General features: G+C 45.5%; 1 protein-coding gene and 1 long non-coding RNA gene across 2 annotated transcripts; both read left to right on the top strand.

The window, feature by feature from the left end:
* Positions 1–753: 753 nt before the first annotated feature.
* On the top strand, positions 754–9,285 carry LOC118088209 (uncharacterized). The gene is made up of 5 exons (XM_035121556.2): positions 754–1,025; positions 2,752–2,826; positions 4,467–4,538; positions 6,488–6,669; positions 6,821–9,285. Exons 2-5 carry the CDS (start codon positions 2,763–2,765, stop codon positions 7,649–7,651), a joined length of 1,149 nt encoding a protein of 382 aa, XP_034977447.1. The 5' UTR covers positions 754–1,025; positions 2,752–2,762; the 3' UTR covers positions 7,652–9,285.
* Positions 9,286–14,331: 5,046 nt separating this feature from the next.
* On the top strand, positions 14,332–16,256 carry LOC132592347 (uncharacterized). The gene is made up of 2 exons (XR_009557817.1): positions 14,332–14,468; positions 16,223–16,256. It is a non-coding gene; the product is annotated as an uncharacterized LOC132592347 (long non-coding RNA).
* The last annotated feature ends 265 nt before the right edge of the window (positions 16,257–16,521 follow it).

Genomic DNA, 16,521 nt, shown 5'->3' with positions numbered 1-16,521 from the left:
GGCTATAACTTTGTTATCTTTCCACAAAAGTATCCTTAAGGCTATTACTGTAGCATCTTAAAGACTAACAAATTTGTTATGGAAAAAGTTTTCATGGACCAGTTGCATAAATATTATTCTCAATTGGTGAGAATAGCATCAGATGCATTAAAATATTGGCAAATGTGTGCGTGCCCACACAGTGTATAAGTGTGAAAAAATGGAGATAGAGTCAAATGGCAATGATATGCAAAAATTACAGGATGAAAATACAATTAAAGTTTAAAGACAATAAGCACAATAAGCACAGTGACTATTCTCAGGAGCCAAAATTAGTGAGGGGGTGGAAATCCCCCTCCACACAAACACATACACCACCTAAAGGCAGTACTGTCAATCATAGTCGAACACCCATCTGCTCTCGGGAGATTGATACAGCAGCACCCTCTCTCGCATTTTTTTAACCACCTCAGAGTTACAAGAGACAAACCAGTAAGATCCACCCACAGACAGGACGTTTTACAAATGCACTGTGTTCTTCGGATTTATTAAAACACGAGCGACCCGACAGATGATTCCGAGATGATCTCTCTCCCCCCCCCCGCCCCCAACTACAGCCTTGTCTCTGAGCTAGAGAAAAGATCTGCCTGCCAAGCACTTCGTGACACGCGCTGAAAGCGATACAGAGGCGGGACACGACCACGGGGGGCGGGCCAAGTTCGCCGCCCACCGCGGGCAGGCGAGGGGCGTTCCTGGGAAGGCGGAGGCGCCCCGCTTGCGCCTCGCAGACTACATTTCCCATCCTGCCCTTGCACGGTCCTCGCGGCCCCCTCTCTTTCCCTCGCGAAGAGATGGCTAGGAAGCGCCGTGAGTCCGGCGTGGATCTCGGGGCGCGGAACTCCTCCTTCCAGGCAGGTGCAGCGCAGGGCGATCCTCGAGGGCTGCGTCTGGAAGCGCAGCCAGAACTTTAGTCCGAAGTTCTGCTGAAGAGCGCGGCGCCACTTCCCGTCGAGGCGGAGAAAGGAAGCTGCGAGCCCCGGCTACGCGTATGTGGGGCTGCCTGGTGGACGGAATGGGGGGCGCGCTGGGGACCCGGCGGGCAAAACTTGTAGCGTGGCCTCTGCTACGGAAGTGGGCTATGGGGTCAGGGAGGGGGAGTCTTTTGTTGCTGGTTTTGCTTTGTTAGTTTTACATCTGATGTCTCAGAATAGCTTATATATCTTTCTCTTTTCTTTCCCCTTTGTGAGCTTTATTGTGTGCGCTCGTAAACTTCCTCCTTTGTTGTGCACTGGGAAAGCACCGGGACACCAACGTTGCCGTTTTTCCTATAAGACCCAAGTGCGTCTGAATACCAGTCGCTGGGGGTGAATTGGGGGCGGAGGACAACCGTGGTAGCCAGGGTACTATCGCCCTCATATCCTGTTTCCCAGGAGGCATCTGGTTGGCCAGTGTGGCCAATAGGAAGCTGGAGGAGATTGGTCCTTGGTCCGATCCATTAGGGCTCTTTTTATGCTCTTGTCTTCTGGATGAGACCAAGATGTGGGTAGCCCAGCCCCAAGGGTCAAGTGGGGTGGTCTCAAGCAAGCGATGACCTTCCGTCCTTCTGCTCCTGCATGTGTGCCAATATCAAGTAATTGGAGATTGCCTCCGAACATGTTCCGGGTTGTGTGGGAATGTGTAAACATCATTTACAACACGGTGCCAGTTTGCGCATTTGATGTGGGGTGATTAATCTCATTGTGGAACATATATACGGTAACATCATGCTGGATGGTGGTTAAATATACTGTACAAGACAGAGAAGCCGACATTGTTTAATGAAAGCTGGAGCATAGGGGGCAGGGGAGATAACTCGGGAAAGAAGACATTATATTGATTTTGGCTCATTGCTTGATATTCTCTTGCCCGCCTACACAACATCCACTTCTGTGCTGTCAGAGTTCCTCTTTCTAATGCTTTGGAGCATCATGCTTTCAGGCTGGTTCTTAGAAGGCAGCTACAGCGGCACCCTGAACTGATGGGGACTCTCCACAGCCAGAGATACAGCTTTGTCTACAAGTGATGTTAGGGATTAAAATTATTAAAACTATTGAATAATTATTCAAGAACTCCAAAGGGGCTACAGCTCACAAACAACTTCATTGTTTTCCATGGATGAGATATTCCTCTTGCAAGCACTTAAAGCTACTTTTAATAATCATACATATTATTGAATAATTGAATATTTCAATTAATAATGCCACATTTCCCCATCATTGTGACTTTCCCCAGGCATAAGGTATATAATGCTTTCTCGTGCCTATATGATCTTACTGCTCATATATGGATATATACTTTGGCATGTTTTCACAACATAAGGAACTTTAGAACTCTAACAAGCAACTTGCTGCTTTCTTCATTTTCGTTGGGGACCACCTTGTTTATGGTTTCTACTTGAATTCTTATTCTGAATCTGCAAACTGATATTTTTTTTAAGTTCTACAAGTTCAGCAGTGAGTTTCAAATACTGTACCAAGATTACTTACTCTCTTCTAATTTTGGTAAGAATAACAATTTGGTCCAGTTTTCCATTCAGATTTGGTTTGACACCTCTGGTCAGCATGCACACTTGAACGGTTTCATTACCACCCTTCAAAGGATTTTGCATATGAACTTGCCATTCTACCTTTTCTTCTTCTCCCAGTAGGCTAGATCTTCTATGCCCTGCTGTAAATCTGAGCTGTCCTGCTGTGGGTTTAGAGTCTAAAGCCCATCTGTTCTTCCATATTTCAGATCTGGATGCCATGGAGTCAACAGCAGGCATAATGATGAACAAAGGATCAGATTCTAGGAAAAGTGGAATTACAGGTAAGTAAGAGAAGAGAGACAGATCCAGTTCTAAAGGTACCCTCAAAGGGCTTCTATTGCACAAAGACATGCTGAAACACACCAGCATACCCAATCTGCATCCTATTGTTCAGATAACTTGCCTGGATCTGTGGCAATAACCTGTTTCCCTGTGTGAGTCTATTTGTTGTTCTCCCTTTCTCTGTCCCTGCTCCATGGAAGGCCATGGACATGTGGGTCTTAAAAAGCCTCCTAATACTAAGTAAGGTCACTGGTCCACAGAGCCAAGCGGAAGGCCACAACTCATTGACATGCAAAGATTCAATCCCTGACATCTCTAGGTCAGATGAAAAATGACACTTGTCTGGAATATGGAAGAGGTACTGCCAGTCAATGCAGACAGTTTCAACCAATGGTCTGACTCAGTAGAAATCAGCTTCATATGTCTCATGTGATAGCTCACTATTTTCTCCTATGAATGGTAGTGGCTCTCTAGGTTCTCAGGTGGAGGTCTTCCTTGGGCTGAGATCCTACCAAGGATTGAATCTGGAGCCTTATTCTCTGAGTTCATTGGATGCTTCCCACATCATGTCCCACTTGTAGACTGGAAGCATCTCTTTAACTCCTGCTGTTGTGTGTGCCCTGGATAGGGAACCTGTGGCCCTCCATGTGTTGATGGACTCCAGCTCCCATCAACCTCAGCCTTTTGGCCAATAGTCAGGGATGATAGGAGCTGCCATCCAGTTTATAGAACCAAGGCTTCCCCATCTTTGTAGCATCTTTATACTGTATACCTGTCCATGGTACTGGGGAGTTGTTCGGACTATGAACCTTGACTCTTGAACCTTGAACCTTGAGTTGATCCTCTGTGGTTGATACAATGTGTAAGTGCCATTTTAGGCAATCTCTGTTCATGTCAACATGGAAAGTCTTGTGCTTATTGTATCGACCCTCTACAGAGGGTCTGCCTTGTGCAAAGTATTTCATTTCATTTATTGAATTTATATACCACCCTATACCCGGAGGTCTCAGGGCGGTTCACAAAAAAAATCACAAAATATATAAAATAAAAATAAAAACAATAATCCAATAACACACACACACCATACAAAGAGCCACATTTTAAAGGGTATAGGATGTTGATTAGGTCAGCCGAAGGCCTGGTTATAAAGGAAAGTTTTTGCCTGGCACCTAAAGATGTATAATGAAGGTGCGAGGTGAACTTCCCTGGGAAGAGCATTCCACAGATGGGGAGCCACTGCAGAGAAGGCCTGTTTTCATGTTGCCACCTTCTGGACCTCTCAAGGAGGAGGCACACAAAGGAGGGCCTCACAGTGCACTCTCTGGAATACCTTCCCTGGTGCAACATCCCAAGTGTTGTGCTGCATTAATGCAACACCGTGTCCACTACATTGCTGTGGCGAAATGTCCCTTGCACAGCGGACATAGGACTCGTTTGCACAGCTCTTAGATTTTTTGGGTGCTTCAGTATGTGCTAAATGGTAATAGTACTGTCAACCATGAGCATTGCACTGGATTGGGGGGGGGGGTGGCAGCTCTCATGTTGCATGCATCAGCTTTAACATGTGCTTTTATTTTGGCTTTTGATGTTATCTGATAAGCCATTCCTTGCTAACATGCATTTTTCTCTCAATTTCCAGGCTTGCTTACGAAGCACCTTTGGAAGGCCTTGCGCCTGTCTTCCCCCGTGGCACTTTCCCAACACTGTACAGGTAGGTGAAGCATGCGACGCATTCCAATATACTATCTGCTTTTGTATTCTACTCCTGTGGAACTGAATAGTGAAACTGAATCTGGACGGTAAGAAAGAATTGGAACATTTGAACGATGGTGACACAGTTTGTTGTGACTGTGACAACAAATCATGCACATCAAGGAAATATAGGCATATCTCTATACTTTGCATGAATGAGACAGGTTGGACAAATATGCTTTTTCAGGGTACAGAATTTGTTCACAATTCTTAGTGCAGAATCCAATGAATAGGGCAAAAGTAGCTATTGTCTTTGATGGAGAGAAGCTGGCCACGCAGAAAAACACTGAATTCTTACTGGGAGCAAAGATGGTAGCTTGTGCATGCTCAGCAGCTAGAATTTGTTGTTATGGGTTGAATCCCCTTGTGGCTTTCTCCTTGGGCTTTTGATTCAGCAGACTAGTGAAAGGTGAAGGTGATTTCTGTGGATTCCCCGTTTCTAACCCATGCCACCTTCCATGTTGTTCTGGTGGATCCAGATTTTTCAAGGGCTGCAGGAAGGATTGGTGAGAAATGCTTCTTTCCCACCTTCTCGTAGTGGAAGCGTCTGCTGGATCAAAAGCCTTTCTGCAAGTAGTGGAAGAGCACAAGTGGACTCAACCCTATTTACTTCATTTCTGCAACAGATTTCACTCAAAGTAGCAACCTAATGATATAAGTGCTGCTTTACCTGGAATAATCTCTGTTGTATAAGTATGTAGAAAAGAGCACCTTCCAAATTAACAACAAATTGCTTGATCTGAAGCACAAAATACGTAGCCTAGCTGTGTCTGTTTGGCTGTAGATTTTTGTAACTGGATTGCAATGGATTAGCAGCCTAGCAGGATGGATTTGTGCTACTGGGAAAAGCTTTGGGTGCTGCAGGAGTTGCTTTGGCATAAGCCATTTTGTCCTCTGTCACAGCTATGCTCATTTGTAGGATCAAGGTATTCTCGGGCTTTCAGTATGAACAGATACTGCTAGTTACTAATTAATTTTAATGTATAAACAAGTTAAGGCCTAGAACCTCTAATAACTATCACCCATGTTAACAACACTCAGTGGTGGTTCTTTTGCCATGTTGCCTCTGGAAGGCAAGTGGCACATCATGCGGTTATTATTAACTGCATGCTCTTTGCTGAAGGCACAGGCAGTGTTGATAGCTTGCAAGTGCATTTAAACCAGCCTTGCAAATAAGCCCATGAAAGTTACTAGCCTGCATGCAAACCTGCCAGCTTGCTGAGGGCTGGCAGAGGATGACAAAGAGCTCAGTGTCTCCTAAGGCAGCTTCCTGCATTTCTGCAGGTATTCTGGGTACAGAGGAGGGGAGCTTCCCTCTTCCAGCAGCCAGCTTGGGTTCTGTTCTGATTATAGTGCAGCAATGGAGCACTCCATCTTTCTGCCAGCTTGCTTACTCACCTGAATGGAATTCCTGATCACCTATGACTGACAGGCTAGTGCTTAAATATCAGGCTGATTCAAAACACACAGGGTTGTTAGTCCTACTCAGAATGGGGCCATTGAAATTAATGGACATGGCTCACTAAAATCCATTAAGTTCTGAGGCTGTTACTGTAAATAGAACATACAAAGGATACAGCTCACACATTTTAAGGAGTAGATGAATCATTTTAATTTGTTTTCGTTAGTGGTCTATTAGCATATTTTATGTTTATACGCTGAGACAGAGGGAATGCTTATAGAAAGGATGTGACAGCTACCTTCCAGTGAAAGGCTCTGCTTAAAGCTGTGTGTGTGTGCTCATGGCAAAATATAATCTAAAAGCAATGGCAATGGGAGTTGCGTGAAAGGAGTTGCCTCTTCCCAGAGGCACAATTCATTAGCATTCATGATATATTGTAGATCTGTGCTAAGGGGAGCTATTTCATGAGCATCTGTTCTTGGGGGGGAACCATCCTGTTCTTGCAGGTTCTTGCCCAGACTTGATAATGAGCAGGAATGAAGTGCCGGAACAAAAGATAGTCCACAGAGAAGCTTCATCTAGGCCTCGGTCACCCATGAAGACTCACCAGACACTCTGTTTATCCCTCTCATCAGACAATGCCAGGCAATACAGTGGCTTGGTGTCTCTGGAGAACCTTGATACTCAGGTGAGTGATGATCTAAGTGTGCCTGTGCTGAGACATTTGTTGGGGAATACACAGTATGTTGTCTGTCATGCTGCTGCATCAGTTTGTGAATCTAGTATCAGCCTACGGTGGCAGGAACTTAACTGATACCTTTCTCCTCTTTTTCAAATAGATGAAACAAGCACACAGTGGTGGGGCAGCCAGCAGCACTGGTTCCCTGGAACGGGCCTCCTTGTTTTGTGCCTCTGTACCCAGTTCCTCATCCAAATCCATCACATCCAAGCCAACGGGATCTCCATCCAAGCCCAACTCTTTGTTTTCTCCGTTGCTGCCAAAGGGCAGCTTTGAATTCAATCCCAATCCGTCATCTGTTTCCACCTCCAAGAAGCGCCGCAGTGGGAGTCTCAAATCCGGGGAGTCCAGTGACCCAAAGCCAAGGGAGCTGCAGGCAGGCTTCGGTTTCTTGGAGCCGGTCATCGCCAGGGTAACGGACTTCATCTACGTGGGGAACCTCCGTGCGGCTTACAGTGGACAGGTGCTGTGCAAGAACCAGATTGACAGCATCATTGATGTGAGCAGTTTGCCCAGGGACTGCAGGCTGAGCTTCATCCCTTGCACCTGCAGCCGAGGGCCCCAGCATAGCTGGTCCCGCCTCAAGGTCCACGTCCAGGGGCCTTTGGAGGAGGAGCGCCTTTCTCTGCAGCAGCCGTGCTTCTGGGACATCAACCGGTGCCTTGAGGCCTCACTGGAGAAAAGGAAGCGGGTTCTGATTCACTGCAGGGATGGCTACTCCCTGGCTCCTACCTGCGTCATCCAGTACCTGATGGTCAAACACCATATGAGGCTGCTGGCTGCTTACGAGTTTGTCAGAGCAAGGTACCCAGTGAACATCCGGGAGTGTCACCAAGACCTGCTGGTGGACCTAGAGAGGTCTCTGTGGCCTGGAGAGGTGGACATGGAGTGCGCTAAACAAGCCATGTCGAGGAAGATGGCATGGACATAGGGTCAGGCTAGATATGGTGAGGGCTGCAGTTTCATCTCGCACATGCAGAAAGGTGGGGAGGAATGTGGTTCACGGTGACTGAAGCTTCTCCCCTTGCCTGTCCCTTCTCTCCCAGCACCCTCCCAGTATCTAGGAGAGGGAGCAGGTCTTGCATTGTACACACTCTTTTCACTCACCTCCTTTTTCTGCAGCAGGGACGGCTAAACTTTTCCCGCTGCGTTCGCTCTTGGCTAGCCTTTCAGGGGCCATGGGGAAAGCAGAAATGGGTGTCTCCAAAGTGAGCACGATCATCCTGGGCCCACTGTTTCTTACCCTTTCTCAGTTCTTTCACACCCTTTCTTTCACGTACACAGCCCCACACGCTACGCACCCCCGTCACAGTGCTGAACTTCCCCGGGGAGATTTAAATCTCTCCACCACGTCCGTTGCTGCGGTGTTGAGGGCTATTGCTGTCCCTCCTACGAAGGGCCCAACCTCTGAAGACCATAGGCAGCGGTTTTCCTCCCCCTTGCAGCATTGCACTGGGGGAGGAAAGCAACCACTTGAAAGGGCTTGGCAGGCCTGATTTGGCCCATGGGTTTACCACCCTTGTTCTACAGCAAGTTCCACGTTTCAACACATACTACTTTGGATCTGAGGATACAGTAAATAACCAAATACTGTAAGAAAGCATGTGAGCATTCAAAGCCAGCCAAAGGGCCTTAGGATGCCGTTACAATGTTTCTGTTATGAAGAAGCTGCCTTATATTGAGCTGCCTTAAACCATCCTCCCCCAGTAGATCCTTTTGCAGCCCATCTAAATCCTTCAATGGAAGATGCCAAGGACTAAGTTTATGTATGCAAGTATCTGCTTTGTCACTGAGCTGTGGACCAGGGCTATGTTTACTCTGCTCTAAAAATACTTTGCAGGGTTTGTTTGTGTGTGTGTGTCTTTTTTTAAAAAAAACTTGATTTAGCCAGTAATGAGAAGGACAAGGAACTATTCGGAGGACTGAAAATATTCAGAGGATTACCACCACTGGAAATCTTAGTTAGCAATTCTTCTGCTTTCTGAAGTTGACCAGGGCATTGCCCAGACACATTCAAACAAATACTGGTAATCATAAGACTAAAAAAAATTGCTTTTTTAAAAAGTGAAAACTGAGTTTCCTAGGAAACGAAATTATGCATCTAGTACCACAATCTGTGGTTTGGGAGGGTTTTTTTTTTAATGCTCCTGTGAAATTACAGTTTGCATACATCCCTGATCCTTGCTTTTGGGCTGAGATACACCAACAAGCTCTTTAAATTACCCAATTTGATGAGGTAAATGGCTCTCCACAGCAGCTATGCCTATTTCCATAACTCTGTAAATGTGATAATTCAGCCCTTTCTTAGCAGAGCCACCGTAGGCCTCTTTTATTGTCAGGGAAATTATAACACTGGAGCAGAACGTTCAAAGTGGAGATTGTCTTGACAGCACTTTCCAGCTCCTACAAGATGAGAGTTTGTAGCATTTGCATAAAAGACTCTTAAATCAGGGATGGGTGCGGCATTTGAAAGCAGGTGTGTTGTCAGCAGTGGAATTTAAATCTGGTGCTTAAAATCCTAGATTCTGTGATTGGAATAAAGTAGGTATTTATTCTTTTTTCATATATTCTGGTTGTATTTTTTCTTGTTCTTTCAGAGTTTGTATTGTGGTTGCAGATTTTGAACATTTTTATGAAGAACACTGGCCGGTTTCATCCCTAGCAAACTGAAGCAGATGGGCGGGAGAGGGGGGGGGATGTCTGTACAGACTGGGGTGGTTGGGATGTGAGCTGGCCCTTGATCCTTGTCTATTGCACCTGTAAAATGCTATGAATGCTTTGACCCTACCAGTCAGTAGCCTTGAGGAATTCTAACGCAACAAGCACAACAGGCAGCAAGAAAACCTGGGAGCGCCTATGGTTTCTACAACTCTGTTTCAGCATCCTGAGCAGCAGTGAAAACAGAATCCTTCCTTTGCTCTACCTTCCCCACCCTGAGCATTACCCGGGTCACATGCGCTCCCTTTTAAAAATCCAATACAAAACGTGGCTCCAAACATTATGGTAGTTTTTCACCTCCCCTCCAGGTAGCTTCGCTGGAGGAGTAAACCAGCCCTTCTGTGCTCTACCTCGTTTTCAAATCAGAACCAGTGAAGGCGGTGAATTTCCTGTGTGAGTGTCTGGAGGCGGTTGGAGGATGGATGGCAGCTAATGGATTGAAGTTGAATACCAACAAGACAGAAATATTGTTTCTGGTGGACGGGGCAGGCAGGTGTGGGGGACTCCCTGGTCCTGACTAACTGTGCCCCTGAAGGACTAGGTGTGCAGCCTGGGACTAATTTTGCTACTCCAAGCTGTCCATGGAGGTGCAGGTCAATTCTGTGTTCAGGGCGGCTGTGTACCAGCAGTACCTGGTACGCCGGCTGAGAACCTACCTGCCTGCACACTGTCTCACCAGAGTGGTACATGCACTGGTTATCTCCTGCTTGAACTACTGCAATGCGCTCTACGTGGGGCTACCTTTGAAGGTGACTTGGAAACTACAATTAATCCAGAATGCGGAGGCTAGACTGGTGACTGGAAGCAGCCACAGAGACCATAAAACACCGGACTTGAAAGACCAACACTGGCTCCCAGTACATTTCCAAGCACAATATAAAGTGTTGGTGCTGATCTTTAAATCCCTGAATGGCCTCGGCCCAGTTTACCTGAAGGAGCGTCTCCACCCCCATCGTTCAGCCCAGACACTGAAGTCCAGCTCTGAGGGCCTTCTGGCGCTACAGGGAAACGGGCAGCTTCCAACAGAAAAATCAAATAAAATAATCTATTAAACATTAAAACCCTTTCTAAACAGGGCTGCCTTCAGTTGTCTTCTAAAAATCTGGTAGCTGTTTTTCTCTTTGACATCTGATGGGAGGGCGTTCCACAGGGTGGGCACCACCACTGAGAAGGCCCTGCAACTTGGCTTCTTACAACGCAGGAACCGCCAGTAGGCCCTCGGCACTGGACCTCAGTGTCCGGGCAGAACGATGGGGGTGTTGTTGTTGTTGTTATGACAGAAATGACATTATTATCGGTTCTACCAGTTTGTGATTCAAAGCAATCCAGCATGTTGCAAACGTATCCCAGTGATAAAATTGACACTTGAGTACTTAAACCTTTATAAAGCGTTCTGATTGAAGTTTGGTTTCAAATGTGTCATATGTGAGTAGTGTTTCTATAATATGAGAAATTATGTTAAATAAAGAACATTGTGACCCTATGTAGACCTGGCATTAATAGAGATGTATTTAAGAGGTGTTTGAGAGTACCCAACTGAAAAGTATAGGCAGAGAAGAATAGGCATATCCTTGATGCACATACATTCTGACTCAGAAAACTCACAGGGGCTGCCAGCATCCAGGAATCAAGAGCCCTAGTCATTTTGAGCTCTTCAGTAGGGTCAGAAGATTTATAGCCTTTTTCTTATTCTAACTGATAGCTGATCTTTGTGTAAAGTCCTGTTAGCATTATTTCTCTCTACAAGGATAGCCCTTTCAGTTTTCTGGGGTTTTGTGCTACCCAGAAGTTTCATAAATGATTCTATGAAATTTAAAGTGTCTTACACTCTAGGTATTGCAGCCCCAGCCCTACCGCAATAAGTTACCGTAGTTGTTGGGTTCAGCCCTGTCCTGTTACTTTCAGCAAGGCTCTGTTGCAATTGACTTGCTGCATTTTACCTTTTGAATGTTGCTTTGGCTGTGCTTCTACCAGCAGGTGGCAGAAGGAAGCTGTATTCCGAAGCAAGACTGGCGATATGAAAGCTGGACACTTGAGATTAATAAAATGAAGTCCAATTCCACCTTGATCGTGCCCATGTGACACACGCTTTTCTCACCAGGCTACGCCAGAGTGCATTCATTACTAAGACGAGTTGTTCTCCCTTCTCTGGCGCTGCAATCTCTCTATGACAGTGCAGGCAGCCCTTTCCTGAGTGGCCCAGGTGCCAGAACAGGAAGTCAGAGCTGCAGTGCTCTCTGACTGTTTGCAGCTAGCAGGGTGGTTACTGATTAACAGGGAGGCTTGAGATGGCATTGCGTTTGCCTTTATAATCTAGCTGAATCAGAGCAGGCATTTTATGCCGGAATCAAATGTGATAGTGGACTTAAAGCAGCCAGGATTCAAAGCATGAAGTTGAATTTCAGGCTCCTGACTTATTCCGGAGTTCTGTGCACGACAGGCTATCTTGTGGCCCTCAAAATGTTGGACTACAACTCCCATTAGCCCCACTAGGTAGGGATGATGGGAGTTGTGGGAACCTCCAGCAACATCTGGAGGTTCAAAGGTCTGCCCTTCCCCACTCTGTAGCAGGGAGTGCCTTCTATCAGTGTGCCCCAAACAGCTGGACTGCAATCCCCATCATCTCTGACCATTGGTCCTGCTAGCTAAGGATGATGAGAGTTGTAGTCCAAAAGCACTCTGTTCTCTACTCTGGGTTTGTCTAGGGTTTACTCCTTAGCCTTTTCTTCTCCCAAAGATATCCCACTAGGCAGCAGAGGCTTAGAATAAGATTTTTCCTTCTCCTAGACGGGTTCCCTTCCCAGGTTGGTGAGCCCTGTCTGCCCCTCACTTCCCTCTACAGCACGTGGAGAAACTGCCTTCGCACTTGGGGTTATTTCTATATAAATTGCCCTGATTAACGTCACATTTATAATTAACAGCAAACTATCTTCCTGTGTAATGTCTAGATCAGGCATCCCCAAACTGCGGCCCTCCAGATGTTTTGGCCTACAACTCCCATGATCCCTAGCTAACAGGAGCAGTGGTCAGGGATGATGGGGATTGTAGTCCAAAACATCTGGAGGGCCGAGGTTTGGGGATGCATGCTCTAGATAATGTAACCAACCCAGTTTTTGTACATAATTATCTCTATGATCAATATATCACAAACCCATTGTTGCATTTAGAAATAGTGTGTATTTGGGGGCTCTTGTACTCATTTCTGTCTGTCCTAGGTAGTCCAAGAGGACCCTGTGGGAAGAGAGGCTATCATACCAAAAAGGCAGGTTTGGGCTCTTCTTCTTCTTCCTCTTCCTCTTCTTCTTCTTCTTCTTCTTCTTCTTCTTCTTCTTCTTCTTCTTCTTCTTCTTCTTCGCCATTCAGCACCTTTAAGGATCAGCATTCCAGAGCTATACTAGCCCTGCTTGCTGCTGTCAGGGGAATGAGATTTGCTGGAGGCTGTGAGGAGAATTTATACTGCAGTATTGCATTGGGTGCTGTAATCCTCCTTTAGTATCTTTTTGAACGTAAGATCTGTACCTGCACAGTGTGTCAAACGTGGATGTATTCAGTCTGCGGGAAGCATTGAAAAAGGAGAGGAGGAGCAGGAGGGAAGAGAACATCTGAAATCCACCAAACTACTGAGAAGCCTTAAAATCCATCTTCCTTGGATATAAACTTGAAAAGCCAGTTTTCATGGACCGTACAGCTTAAAGCTTCAGCTGATGAATGTGATTATTTCCTTGGTATTGACTTCTTAAACGATACCCAATGAGAGTCTGTGGTACAGTGGGGAAGTGGTGGATTTGGGCTGTAGGATGCTGGCCCTTCCCTTAGCCAGTGGTGGCCAAACTTGACCCTCCAGCTGTTTTATGGACTACAACTCCCAGCATCCCTAGCTAACAGGCCAGGGATGATGGGAATTGTAGTCCCAAAACAGCTGGAGGGCCAAGTTTGGCCACCACTGTCTTAGACAGAGTGGGGTGGCCATGGTGGCAACAGATTTGGAGGCAGCAAATAGGGAGTTGTGGTGAGGCCCTGTGTGCTGCCTGCTTCCCTCAGGTGTGGTGGAGGTTGATGGCCCAGTGCAATTTTTGAAGTAAAATTCATCTGTAAGTTCAGTCAGCTTCTGCATGTGAAATGGAGCCAGTAAGGAGGACCTTTGCTTCATGCTGCAAAATGTATTAGACTAGCTCTTATGTAAAAAAAAGTTTGCTTCAAATTCCTGTTTTGAGAAATTTGCTGAGTAGCCTCAGGCAATTTGTTCAGTTGCACAGTGGCAATGAAACCGAGCTGTGAATCAGGAAGTCCCATGTTCAGATTCTGCTTCTGCAATGAATTTGCTAGGCGGTGTTAGACAAACTACTGTTTCTGAACCACGACTCCCACCCACCCCCATCATGAACTGCCGGAATTTACTTTACCTTGCCTTCTGGATTACTATGTATGAAGCACTTGGAACACACTAACATGCTATATAGATTATTATCACTTCACGTAGCTTACCTCATAGGGTTGTTGTAAGGGTAAAATAGGAGAATCCAATGTGTCCTTGGAGAAAAGGTGTGGTATAAATACAAAAAGATCAATAAGGTAGTATGTACCTGAGTTGGGTGCACAAAGAAATTAGGGTGGGCCCTGCAAATGTTAAAAATTAACTGAAGTTCTGAACATGTGTATATGTATATTTTTCATATGTGCCTTTCACTGGATTCAATTTACATGTTTACCATGTAAAATATATGACCGTGCTCCCAACACTCTGCAAAAGACACTTCCTCTTCTGTTATTCTCCCTGCTGCCTGACTTCTCCAAGACTTCTTGACTGCTTCCCAAATTGATTGCTTTAGCCGAGGGGGGTGGTTTTTATTTCTGGACCCTAACACACCATTGGTCTGAGGAAGACTCCATGCCCTTAAAGAGAGGGTGGGTTTTTTTGCTGAGCTGTTTAAGAAACACATTTATACCTCCTCAGTAAGCCAGCTGCCCGTGGCTTGCCAGTTGATCCAGTCCTCCCACCAGCGCTGTGTGTTTTTCTTCTTGGGACTTAGGTGAGCCCTTTGCATGTCTCTTATTGACCTCCCCCCACACTTGCTGTTCTAAGAGGCTGAAAGAAGGAGTAGAAACTCTGTGGTTCCTAGATTAATGATACTTGACTGGGGGGAAAGGATCTAAGCCCCAGTGTTGGAGTCAAAGCCTGTCCTCTGAGCACCCATTCGTCTTTTCTCTCTTTAGCCTGTTACAGCAATCAATTTCATCAGACTTTGTTGCTGGTCCCGCTCCATAAAAGTGGCTTTGGCTCTCATGATTCAAGAGCTGGAAAGCTCAGATTTACCCCGTCCTCAGATTTAATTCCCACGATGTTAAGGAATCTGCAGTGTAAATTTGCACTGTGAAACCTGAGCTTGAGAATGCAGTCAAATTTCCCTGCGGAAAACCTGACCTGTTTCTACATTAAAACTTGCTTGGCAGAGAAAGCCTAACCAGGAAAAGAAGAAGAAGAAAGCATACGATTTTGCCGTTCAGGAAAGAAAAGCGCAACTCATTTGAGTAAGCTTGCTCTCTGTTCAGTGAGCAGTTTTGGGGTGGTAGGGAGCAGATGGAAAAGCCACTTGTTGAAGAAGAAAGGGGAAGATGTAATGCTTGACCGTGTGACCTTTTCCGCACTTGCTGCTAAGAAAATGATTAAAATAGAGTGCTTTGTTTTTAGTGAGTCTGAGTGGCGCTGGTTTCACTAGTAGCAGGCTGAGATTTCTGCAAAAAAGGCAACTGACAAGTTGGGATATAGAAAATATGGAAAGGATAAAAACTGCAAATTACACAAAATGTTTTGATGATTGGCGTGATTTCCCTCTGTTGTTCTTTATTTGTATTTTGTTTTATTTCTAGTATATGTCATGCCCACTGTCATTTGCACCTTTGCCACCTGCGGTTGCCACAATGACACCCCTTATTGGCCCTCCTGAGTCACTAGGAAAGGCGGCCACAACCCAAGGAGACAGCTGCAGCTCCTTTGCAAGCCATTTTTAGAAACACTTTCTTCTCCATTATGTGATAGGCCCTACACATTTTTCAGGATAAGGTTTCTTTCGGGAGGTCAGCCATGGCCTCCGGGGTGTCCTTTCTGGCCATCTTTTAACTCTTCCTTGTCTCATTCTGAGTATAATGGTCATTGATCCAAAGATAGCAAAGTAGATAGTTCACACACTGGTGGGTGGGGTGGGGTGGGGGGCGAGGCACATACCTTTTAAATAATCAATTTGAAACAATACAAAAATACAGGGAAACCTTAAAGTTTGATGCAACTTGTTGGAGAGAAGCCGCTGAAATAGAAGCAAATTCCTAAATGTATAGCTATGTACTTCTCTGGTGACCACCATTATGTCAGTCAGTAGACTACATACATGTACTGATAAGAATCACTTGCAATAAAATGTAAGCTATTGACTAAGTAGCAAAGCATGCTTTGTCTCCTCACACAGGCTGCAATAAGAGTTTATTGCAGAGGTTTCAGCACACAGCGCTTCTACAAGGGTTAAAACTTGCAAGTTCTCTGGAAGGCTTGGTATAGATAGGTTTTTCCCATTGTGACTGAGCTTATTGTAAGGTTGGATTTGTTGTGTTATAAAAGGAAAAAATAATAAAAATTATATGGGGGAGAGAATGTATTTGGCAGCGTTTCATAAATTTGACAACTACTTCCTCACTCAGCAGGTTTTCTATTTCCTAGTAGTGACCAATGTTGTTTAATCCAAACAATACACTTATATTAAATATATATATATATGCCTTTGGTTTGTTGCAGGTGCTCATCAACAAAACCAAGATGTCTGAGTAAGTTACTGTTGTGTTTATCTTGTGGAACACATTTTTAAAAAACACAATTCCAGAGCTTCAATTTTTCTTTCAATCCCATCAACAAGAAGTAATACTTTTCTGCACTCCCATCTGCCTAGCGCATGTGCCGCACCGGCTTCCCTATGCATATCGTCAGCTGGATGGAGAGACGCACGTGCAAATAGATTGTGTGTACTGGGCTGTCCCCCATGCCACCCAGTGGCTGGAGCTGTGTGCAAAGAGCTCTTTCAAAAAGTTACAATTCTT

This window comes from Zootoca vivipara, chromosome 1 (assembly GCF_963506605.1).
Source record: "Zootoca vivipara chromosome 1, rZooViv1.1, whole genome shotgun sequence".
Lineage (NCBI taxonomy): Eukaryota > Metazoa > Chordata > Lepidosauria > Squamata > Lacertidae > Zootoca > Zootoca vivipara.
Note: the sequence above shows the minus strand (reverse complement) of the source record. Positions and strands in the feature narration are given on the sequence as shown.

Excerpts from the sequence above, each read along its gene's own strand:
- LOC118088209 (XM_035121556.2), top strand. The coding sequence starts at position 2,763 with ATGGAGTCAACAGCAGGCATAATGATGAACAAAGGATCAGATTCTAGG. Across the intron at positions 2,827-4,466 it reads TAGGAAAAGTGGAATTACAG|GCTTGCTTACGAAGCACCTT; the intron begins GTAAGTAAGAGA and ends CTCAATTTCCAG. Across the intron at positions 6,670-6,820 it reads TGGAGAACCTTGATACTCAG|ATGAAACAAGCACACAGTGG; the intron begins GTGAGTGATGAT and ends TTTTTCAAATAG.